The following is an 11,598-nucleotide window of genomic DNA, read 5'->3' on the forward strand; positions in this document are numbered from 1 at the left end:
AGAAGAAGGTAGAACTACTCAGAAAAAATTACCAAGAAAAGTAATAATCTGACCTAAAGCAATCTCTGAAGTCTCCAAAAAGATGACGGGACCTCACCAGCATGATTCTACTCGGGACTATGGTAATGCCGCTAAGCTGAAAAACACCACCTGAAGATCAGCTTTGGACTACAAATGCTCAGAACAATTTCAAGGTGGCTGGCTAAGGTGATCCAGCCTCACAGACTAGTCAGGACTTTAGACAAGCCCTGCACTTTCCCATTACACAGAGACTGAACAACAAATTATACAGCTAGCTTTCACAGGACTTGACAATTATCCCAATTTTTTTTTCAGGGTCCCCTAAAGACACCATTGCCCCTAGACAGCAGGAAGTAATTTTAAGAACATGATGCCAACATTTCCAGAAGGTCAGGTGGTAGGTTTTTGGTTGTTTGGTGGGTTATGGATATTTATCATCATTTAGGGTGATTGGTTACAAGTTGTTATTGGTAATGATCAGGAAAAATCTGAGCAAAGAAGATTAGATTCAGGGATCATGTTCTAAAAATAAAAAGGGGATATAGAAATAGAATTTTTAAAAAGGTAGGTTATTGAATCTACTTTTTAAAAGCAACTGCTAGTTTTAAATATTTTACATTGGCTCGGATTTTTGTATATTGATACAAATTTGAGATTATTTTTTGTTATACTGTATATAAGTTATAGAAATGATAGGATAATAGATTATTGAATCTACTTTTAAACCAAAAATGCAACTACTATTTTTAAATATTTTTTCTTTTTTCTTTTTTTTTTTTTTTTAAAGATTTATTTATGTACACAGTGTTCTGTCTGCACATATCCCTGCAGGCCAGAAGAGGGCACCAGATCTCATTACAGATGGTTGTGAGCCACCATATGGTTGCTGGGAATTGAACTCAGGACCTCTGGAAGAACAGCCAGTGCTCTTAACCGCTGAGCCATCTCTCCAGCCCCTATTTTTAAATATTTTTACACTGATATAGATTTTTGTATATTGATATAAATTTAAGGTTATTTTGGTTAGAACATACTGTACATGTGTTTCTATTCTTGTACCTATATAGCTCATCTAACAATGTATATATATACTAGAAATATAAATTTCTAGTCCTTAAAAGTTATTATTACAAGCTATTTAGGATAAAAGGAAATGTGGGTTAGTAGTCACCTATTAGAATCAAACTTGTAGTCATGTTAGGTATGTTTTCAAGGTCAAAAAGAGATATCTTTTAGATAGACAGGTGGTCTTCAAACACTTCAGAAATCTACAGAATATGGCATTTAAGATGTTTTAATAACGTAAGTTTTTTCTTGTTTTTTTTTTAAATGACAATTAGACATGTCTGCTCCTGGCAGCACCAATCTATTTCAGAGAAGGTGATGGTCATCAAAGAAAACTCCATATGGAGTTTACTTTCTTTGTGGCAAAAGTTAGCCACCAAGCAAGAAATTGCCATTGCCTTGACTGCTAACAGTATGCTGTCCAAACTGGACAGGCAGGACAGAAAAGAAAGTGACTGCAGAACTTTGCCAACACAAGATGTGATGGTCCTTCAAAAATCCTGCTTCATAGTAAAGTCTGTCAGATATTCTAGGTCGAAGATGGATGCCCCAGCATTGCAGAGAAACCTTGGGTGACTGTCCAGGCAGCCAGTTGTTTCTGTCATTTCTTATTTTTGGAAACTGTTTGCTCTATTACTTCCTGTTTATTCCTGTTTATTCCTGTTTATTTATGAAGTTCAAGACCAGATAGTTATAGTTGTAGTTTTCCTTGTTACCAGACTCAGAAAAGAAACACACTAAAAAGATATAAAGTGCATAAGATTGAGAAACATAAAAAGATAGTTTTCGGTTGGTGATGCAAGTTAAGAAAGAAAGTGAATTAGGTACAACACTTTGGACTCACCAAACTAGTTTAGATAATGGAGTATTGTCTCTGAATTTGTCAAATGCTAATGGATTAGACATTGTTAGTGTAATTATTGCCTGTATATATTTGTATATTGTTATTATACTTATTGTATATAGTTTTTCTGTGTTAGTTAAAACCTTTGCTTTTTGTTTAGGCAAAAAGGAGGAAATGTTGTATGATATTTTGTCTGTGTTCTGACAAAGCTTGCCAGGAGATCAGAGGGTGGAGCCAGCCACTAGTTAACCATAGAGGCCAGGCAGTGGTAGCACACATCTTTAATCCCAGCACTTGGAAGGTAGAAGCAGGAAGATCAGGAGTTCAAGGCCACCCTGGGCTGCAGGAGATTGAACCAATCTAAAAAGAAACAGAGCTGGGTGGTGGAAGTTCATAGCTTTAATCCCAGCACTTGGGAGTTTTATCCCTTTAATCCCAGCATTTGAGAGGCTCACACTTTTGATCCCAGTACTTGGGAGGCTCAAGCCTTTGATCTTATCACATGAGGGGCTCATGCCTTTACCCCAGCACTAGAGAGGTGGAGAGAGGATCTCCCTCCCCATTCAGTCTCAGGATTTGTAGAGACAAGATCTCCCCCATTCAATCTGAAGATCCAAAGAGGTAAGAAGTTTCTAGTGACTACTGCCCTGCTTCTCTGATCTTTCAGCTTTCACCCTTGATATCTGACTCCAGGTTTTTATTGTTAAGACTATTTACGATTGAGTTTCGTGGGGGTTTTTGTTTGTTTTTAATCACTATGCTTGTGGTATAAACTACAGTGTCAGGAATTACTGGAATATCCAAAATGGCACTAAAAATTCACATGGAGTAACTAATTTGAGAGCTCTTGGGTTCTGTCTGGCGAGTCTGGCTCATTTTATCTTCCCAGCCTGCTCCTTGCCATTTGTGACTTGTGCAGGCACAGTATACAGCATCATCTGAACGGCCACCTCTGTGTTCTAGAGCTACATTTCACCAAGGTCAGTTGCTGTGGTTGAGATACGATAGAAAGACAGGGAACTATAGGGACATGAAAAGGAAAAGGAGTCCCTGACCTATCAGACTGCTTTTCAGTGGGTGAGAAGAAGGATTCCAGTACAATTGAAACTGCTTACAGCCTTTCTCCCACCCCAGCTCTAAGCCTGCAGTCCTCTAGGAATCTCACCAGAAAACCCATACATAGAGAAAAGACACATACTGAATCAACCCCTTTATGCAATCCTGTTGGCTCCTGGTTCTACTTTATCAGACTATAACTCCACCCAATGTATCTCTGAAGCCATCCTATAATGTCACTTAAAATGAAAGAGAAAAGGAAATAAATGTTTCTTAGCAACCTTTTGAAGTATAACTTGAAAGCCACAAAAATGGTATATACGGCAAATGGTAAGACAATTAATTAGGACTCTGCGCCAAGAGTCCATCCCACACTCTCTGGTATAGCTTACTTTCCCCCATGAGAGCCTCTCTTTCTTCTAACCTTCATGCTTAAAGCCTGTAGTGAAATATCTTTAATACATTCTCTAACTCTGAACCATTTTTGGCTTGTTCTGAAGTTCCCTTCTGTGTTGAAGTTACAAATCCTGGTTTGGCTTAAGTTGAATGAGGCCCTTAAAAGATTACAGGATGGGCCAGCACTCTCTGTTGGTTCCAGGACCCTGGATGGTGGAGGTGGGCCAAGCAGAGCTCCAGAGAACACTGCTGGACTGCGATACACCTTCCCCAGACCCCGCGGCCTACCTATCCCTTAATTTGTAAGTTACACCATTAAATAAATCTCCTTTTAACTAAAAAAAAAAAAAAAAAAAGATTACAGGAGCTCTTTAGATGCTGAGGATGACCCTGTGAGCTGTCGCTGTGTCCTCATCGCTGATGCTATTACTGTTGGTAAGTAAGTCAGATCCCATGTTCTTTTTGCTATGGGTGGAAAATCTCGAAATTCACTGGCCAAGAAGAATCAGAGCAGTCAGCATGGATGTAGTCACTGTGTTGCTGCCCCCTGCTCTGTGACCAGTACTGGCAGCACCTACATGACATCCACATGTTCTATGTATGTCATTAAAACTGACCTACAGTGAAGGCCAATATGTGTTTTCCTGAGCTATATATATGGTTTGTACCAACCAGACAAAGACAAACCAACAAAATGTAAACACATCATGATATATAAGGGAATATCCAATGCAAATGAGGACCTGGATTCCACTTCCATGCTGTATCTTGCTAGCTATGTACAATAATTAATGCCAAATCTCCAAGCCAAAAAAAATAAAATAAATTTACTCAGAACCTGTTCCCATTTTTCAAGGTTCCTAGATACATTTAATTCCTATTCTATTTGAAACACACACACACACACACACACACACACACACACACACACACACACACTTTAAACTGAACTTTTAAACCTCACAATTGAATTTTAAATTAAACAAAAATTACCCTTTGAAACAAAGAAATAAAATGTCTGGTCTCCTACAACTAATACCTGTTGCTGAAGCCTCACTTATTGATTTCTGCAAAGTCTCCTTTGAAGCTTTTATTTTACTCAGCAACTTCATCTCGTCATCTTCTGGGCTCTGATAATCCGGATGTGTCTGTTCTTCCTGAGAATATGCAGTATTTTCAGGGGACACAATCTCTTCCCTGGGTTTGGCTTCATAGGACTTTGCAGTTGAAATGGTGCGTTCACTCTGCCCCTCTGTTGTTTCCTCGCTCTCGGTGGTGAATTCCTCGATTTCAGATTCCTCCTCTACAGTAAAATCTGACTCCTCTGCATCTTCTAAAGGACGAGGTATACTGATAACATCAGCAGTAGCTTCGCTGTCTGCTGTGGACTCGGCTTTTTTCTCAGGATCAACATGCTCCTCTGTGTCAGACATTTTCCTAAATTAACACAAATAGTTAAAGTTACTCCACAGAGAAGAGTTTCCTCACTGGAACTGGACAGATGGGGGCTCTGTGGTGAAGAGCACTTGCTGATCATGCAGAGGACCTGGGCTTGGTTCCCCAGCACCACAGAGTGAATGCTCACAAGGGTCTGAAACTTCAGTTCCAGGGGATCTGATGCCTTCTTCTGACATCCATGAATACCATTCACACATGTGGTACACATCCATATATGCAGACAAAGCTCTCAGACACCTGAAATACTGATCCTTTTTTTTTTAAGGTTTATTTTCTTACTAGTGACGAGCATCAGGTTAAAGCACAAATGGGGTTTTAATTTAAAAATTACTGAAAAGTAAAAATAACAGAGAACCTTAAAATAGAATTTGGAATATGATATTCTCTGAGAATATTTAGGGAAAAATCTTCTTTCATATTCAATGAAGTATACATCTTTAAGAAAGGACCTAGTTGTTTGGGGTTTGGAGCTTTTTTTTTTTTTTCCAGAATATAAAACTAATGTGGTATTAACGATTCTGGCAATAGAAAGGATTAAAATTTTCAAACAACCAATCAGATAAAAAAAAAAAAAACACTTTGCATTAGCTCTACTCTCACAAGAAGCAGAGAACTCAATGACCTCTGACCCCAAAATAGAGATCTTATCAAATATAGGACATGCTGCAAGGTAAATGGAGTCAAAGTTACAGTAACCAAGAGCTGGACTTGTAATTCCAGGGGTTCTTGTGCTGCATGGTTGGCCTTCCATGATTCAAGGAGGTGGTGACCAACACTTAAATGATGAAGCCTACTGGAAGGCCGTCAGGGTCTCCCTTCAGAAGGCATTGAGATAGTTATCCTAGGATCCTGAGATAAATGTTCTTGGAAAGAAAAGTGGTTTATTTAACTCACAGTCCTGAAGAGTGAAAGTCTAAGCAACTTGATGCCAAACTGGCAAGTGCACTTCTGGCTGTACCACCTCATGTCAGACAGAACCATGGTAGAAGAAACGGTCTTAGGACTGCCAAGATTGGGGAATGCCCCACTATAAGCTACTGGTCAACTCTAGGTGTTAAACAGTAACTTCACAATCAGAGACTGTCTTGTATTTGCAAGTCAAAACCTGGCAATGAGTTAAAATGGAGTACAGTGAACATAGAGAAGGATTTCATCTTCACTCAGCTAAGATAAGCTGCTAATTAATATCTGTTCCTAACACTCCCCATATGTCTATTAACACATTCTACTTGCATACATGAATATGTATAAACACTCACTGCAGCATGTTTTACTTGTAAATGACCAAGCATGCACATTACAGGATGAGCTGGAAAGTGCTGTGATGCTCCAGGCTACATAGGTCCCAACAGCATCCCAGCTACAATTTGAAAGATTTTAAAATTAATTTTTAACTCTCTAAATTTTACTATAATTTTATAACATTAGCTATGAAAGAGAATATAAAGATAACTGTCTTCTAATTCTAATTTTTGTCTAGAATATTTTATGTTTGGTAGTGAATAAGTACATAAAATGTACTAGATATTTGAAGTGTAAAATTGAATGTAAAGTTCCATATCTTTCATTTCAAATGCCTACTCCAACTGTATGAAAGTACGTTGAGTTGTATCGACTTTGAGTCTGGTTAAATTTGGGTTTGTGGTGTTTTCATTTATTTGTAAGTTTTTAAATTAATGTTATAAAATTATTATTAAGTTAATATAGTTTTTAAGAGACCACAATATCTTTAAAAGAAAAAAATAAAGCTACCAGAACAGAAAAGGATAAAATAAACAGTAAAAGAAACCTTTTATTGTTAATACTCTAGTTTTATTTCTCAGTGTCAAGCAATATAGTTATGCAAATTTTTCATGGATGAATTTACAATTGGAACCATATATCTTTAAATATAAACTTTTCTGCATATTTTAAACATTGATGCAGTTTTGTTTTTCACTTAATATATTCTTAACATTTATTTATTTATTTATTTATTTATTTATTTATTTATTTATTTATTTATTTTTTAGAAACCAGATTTCTCTGTGTAACAGCCCTGGCTGTCCTAGAACCCTCATTGTAGACAAGGCTGGCCTTGAACTCACAGAGATCTGCCTGCCTCTGCCTCCTGAGGTCTGGGATTAAAGGCATGCACCACCACTGCCCAGCTTATGCTTAACATTTTTAAATGTTTATTTCTACCTCATTTTTCTCAACAATTGTGTAGTAACTTCATTGCAGAGCTAAGAAAACCACATTACATTCTGTTCTTGCTGTACTGAAGAACATTTCAACTGTGTTCAATTTCATACAAGTAAAAAGTAGGGCTGCAACAAATGTACATCATCTTTATTTACAAGTTTAAACACACTAAAAAAAGAATTTCCTATAATCAGGTGAAAATGTCAAAATGCATGTAGATCTACATCAAATTCCATCAAATGGTTTTCTTAAAATTCAACACGATATTGCTGCTCCTTGATATTTCTTTTCATCTTTGTATTGGGACATTAAGTGTCTTCATTTAAATATCCCTTTGTTGTATGTTATAATTGTATTAACAATTGTGATGTTTTATTGTCTTTTACTAGACTGAAGTTTTTGGATTCTTTGGTAGTGAAATTTATTAATCTTTTTGCTTATGAGTTTCCAAGTTTCACCACGTGCTGAAAAACACTGCCTCACATGTAGCATCACTACCTATATGCATCCACACAAATGTATGAAAAATAAGGCAGAGCAGGAAATACCTATAGGAAGCTGTTCTGGGATATACAGTATTAACACAGAACAGTGTGCACTCCCGTCAGCGACACGACACATACACTTTGAACACCTCTGGAAGATGAATGGTGGAGAGGAGGGAAATGGGCAGGTGAAAGATGTTTGCTATTCAAGTTTTCGTTGTTAGAGCATGTGGTGATTTGAATAGAAATGGCCTCTATAGACTCATATTTGAATGCTTAGTAGAGTAGAACTCTTTGATTGGATTAGAAGGATTTGAAGGTGTGGCCTTGTCAGAGGAATTGTGTCACTGGAGGTGAGCTTTGAGGTTTCCAAAGCCCATGCCAGGCCCAGCCCCTCTCTCCTCTCTCTCTCTCTCTCTCTCTCTCTCTCTCTCTCTCTCTCTCTCTCTCTCTCTCTCTCTCCTCTCTCTCTCTCTCCCTGCTTGTGGATCAGGATGTAGCTCTCAGCTACTGCTCCAGCACCTGCCTGTATGCCACCATGCTCCCCACCATGATGATAATGGACTAATCTCTGAAACTGTAAGAGAGCCCCCAATTAAATGCTTTCTTTTATAAGAGTTGCCTTGGTCATGGTGTCTCTTCACAGCAATAGAACAGTGAATAAGACAGACTGTCTGTCATGCTGTTTACTGTGATAAAGCATATCACTATTTAATGAAGGCTGGCCTTAACTCTCCAGTGCTAAGAGGCATGCATCTCCAAGAGTGAAGAATTTCCCTCGTTTTTATATATTATCTATTCAAAAAGGTTTTAGTCTTATGATTTAAAAATAAAACACAATAGCTATTAAGATTGAATATAAAAAAAAAACCTGCCATTTTCAACTCTAGTGCATGATTTCATTTCTTCCCATTTAAAGCCTGCTGCATCTGGAATACCAGTGAGGCAGAGAGTCTGTCTTGCCTTCTACGAAAAAGGCTTACTGAAGGATTTATTAGGAGGTGAGATGAGGAGTGGAGGGAAGCAGTATGCCTGCTGAGGAAAGTCCAAAGGCCCTGAATTCCTTGCAGACTGGAAACGGTCTCCATAGAAGGCCAGATCCAGGCACCTTCTCTCCTTCTCTAGCATTACCATGATCAGCACCCAGGAGGCAGAGTGAGGTACACCTCCCATCTTGACCCTGTGTTGATTGACGATATCATAATCGAGGGTGGGGCGGGGGAGGAAGTAGCTAGAGAAGCGGCAAAAAGAGGTGTGGTGCTTTGTAAGGTTTTTGTTCAGCATTATCTCCTGACCAGATTGTCCCAACCGAAATTGGCACCCTTGTAAGGTCCATAAACCAGAGTCACCCTCATTTAGAACCAGCAGTCATCTACAGGAGGGACGCCAAATGTGTCCCCTTACCTGCTCAAGAAACACAGCTGTTACATACAGACCAAAAGGTTTCTCCAGTCCTCAGAAGCCGCTTCCTCCTGCTTAGATGTTCTGTTGCTGGCCGTATCCTAGCAACTGGCAGCTTCCTCCGCCAGGGCACCGCCCCTGCGCAGTTGCAAAGGAATCCGTCAGCAAGAGCAAATGGGGAGAAGACAAAAGTGAAGATCGTTAGCTGCCAGGAACCTAGACCTTAAGATGATTCGAAGTTAACCTCTCTCCTCCGGGAGCCTTTACACTTTTGAAAAAGCAGTCTGTAACAGTCTAAACTCACAGGTGATTTTCTTTAAAAATGCAAATATGAACACTGAGAGACAGAGATGATAAAAGAATACAAGATTACAACAGTGACTGTCTACTTACTTTTGTCCAATTTCGACCCTTGCTGTAGCTTCCTGGCAGCCAGAGAGAACAAGAAAAGGAGAACTATTAAATACTCCTCTTTATAAGTCAGGAAAAGCAAAGCTTTTGTTTTGCTTTGTTTTGTTTTTCTATCATCAAATTCTTTAAAGTTTTAAAATCACAGTTTTGGAGAAAAGATCAAATATGTTCCCTGCACAAATTTCATGTGGTTATCTTATAATAGCAGCTAATGTTTAGTAAGTAGTGCCATTAAGGACCGTATCTGTATTTCGAATCATCAGTGCAATGATTCTATTGAGGGACTGCTATTAGCACTAGTGTACTACTGAGCAAATACACAAAGATTTGATGAGAGCCAGGATTAAACCCAGCCCAGATTTTAAATCCCTACGATGTGCTGCTGTGTTCAACATCCTCTGGTGTTTAAAGAGATTAATACAACTAAAAACTTGTTCAACAGTCCACTCCCTCATTCACACTAGTCACTGTCTTCATCTGCATACCTTGTTGCTACAATTCCATTCATCTCTCCACTAACACTCACTTTCCCACCCCTTCACTTCAAAGGTTTATCATTCCTTGTCCTCCTGTTGGGGCAGTAATGAAAGCACTACGGTTAGGAATAGAGGTGAGAAATGGGGCAAAAAGCAGGCAGCAGATAGGTTCATGTCCTTACCACTCCTAAGTGTAGCCTGACATCCACAACCTGTCCTAATAACGTATTGAGAATGTACTATGAACTTAACTTTATATGCTAAATTGTACAACAGGCTTTCTTAGAGTGTACTTTTCTTAGACGGTCTATGTAGCTTGAATCACTTACTAATACATCAAGAGAACACACTTTCTCTCTCACAAACACATAAAAGTGTATGGCTATGTGTCAATGTCCCCTGAATGAAAATGGTGATAGAAAAATAGCACAAATTACAAAATGAAAACAGTGCCATAATAAAGCTTTTGATTTACTTTTCATGCTAAATCTGTGCACTTGCTTAGGTCTTGTTCAAAATGACTTATCTACCTTCAGTCACCTTGGCATTTATGTATAAGCTTTCTTTTAATGTGCTCCCACTTTTACAAAGATGCCATCTAGTGGCCTTATGAAATCAAGCATTTCAAAGTAACTCCATATGGAAATGCATGTTGATAAAAATGGCTAAGTAGGAAAAAAAATATTAGAATAATTATTTACAACACTAAGGGCCTGAAAATTGTTTTGGAAATTATCTCTGGATTAAATTTGCATCATTTGTGAACTTGTGAAGGCCCATCATCACTTTCCTGAAATTTTTGAAGTACGTTAGATATGTTTGAGATTCAACATTTCACTGAATTTTGGAAGGTGAATGTGGGTACATAGTATTAAGCAATACCTCTTCAGCCCCAAATCAAATACATCGACACTTCTGTGACAAAGATGCTTATTCATATTAAAATGGGATATAGACCAGAAACAGCCTTGTATCGACTTAGGTTTGTTTTATTTACAAACGAGCTATGGGAAAACTTCCTATTCCATTGATTTTTAAAACTTAAAAGATTTGTGGTCCTGTTGTACCCTGAAGAAAAGGAACCCATGCTCAGACAGTAAAATGTGACATTCTGTAACAAGGTAGTATGCTTACCTCTAAGAAACGTGCAAGACCCACACATACACACACAAAAAAACCCTGAGAATCATGAAATCCAGTAATGTATCTTACAATTTAGTCATCAAAAAACAGAAATTAATGTATCATCAATTACATTTAGATATGCCACCAAAAGATTATATGCTACTGTGAAACTACAAAGACTGCTTTGAAAATTAACTAGCAGTGTGGCGAACACAATGTGTGAGTTTTATGGCATTTTCCAAACATACTTTGTCTTTATTCATGTGATTTGCTATGTTTCAGTTCCTCACAGCCACGTTCATGGAGGAATGTTCTGGTAGCATCAGCCTAGTTCTGTGTCCCTCCCAGGTAGAACTCTTAGGAGCACTTTTGTTGAGTCTCCTTGCACATGTACCATGAATAAACAAGGACTTCACACTAGGTACCTGGGAGAAGAGCAGTCTGTAGAGTGCTTGATTTGTGAGACCTTAAATTTGACTCCCAGAACCCATGTTTACAAAACAAATGAAGCCAAGCTTGATGGCACATGCTTGTAATTCCAATGCTGGGAAACCTTTCCAGGTCAGTGAGATATTCTGTCCAAAAAAAGCAGTAAAATGAAAAAAATTTTTTAAAAGAATAAGGTGAACGGCACCTAGGGAACAACACACCCCAAGTTGTCATATGGCTCCCAAGC

At 38.3% G+C, this 11,598-nt stretch overlaps 1 protein-coding gene across 1 annotated transcript in view; it reads right to left on the minus strand.

Annotated features, from left to right (window-relative positions):
• Iqub (IQ motif and ubiquitin domain containing) overlaps window positions 1–9,039 on the minus strand; it is a 71,594-nt gene extending 62,555 nt beyond the window's left edge. The window contains exons 1-2 of the mRNA XM_059257434.1: window positions 8,914–9,039; window positions 4,422–4,819 (exon numbers count right to left, since the gene is read on the minus strand). Of these exons, the coding sequence (XP_059113417.1) occupies window positions 4,422–4,815 (394 nt within the window). The 5' untranslated portion in view covers window positions 4,816–4,819; window positions 8,914–9,039. The remainder of the gene's footprint in view (window positions 1–4,421; window positions 4,820–8,913) is intronic.
• Between the last annotated feature and the right edge of the window lie 2,559 nt (window positions 9,040–11,598).

This window comes from Peromyscus eremicus, chromosome 3, assembly GCF_949786415.1.
Source record: "Peromyscus eremicus chromosome 3, PerEre_H2_v1, whole genome shotgun sequence".
Classification (NCBI taxonomy): Eukaryota; Metazoa; Chordata; class Mammalia; order Rodentia; family Cricetidae; genus Peromyscus; species Peromyscus eremicus.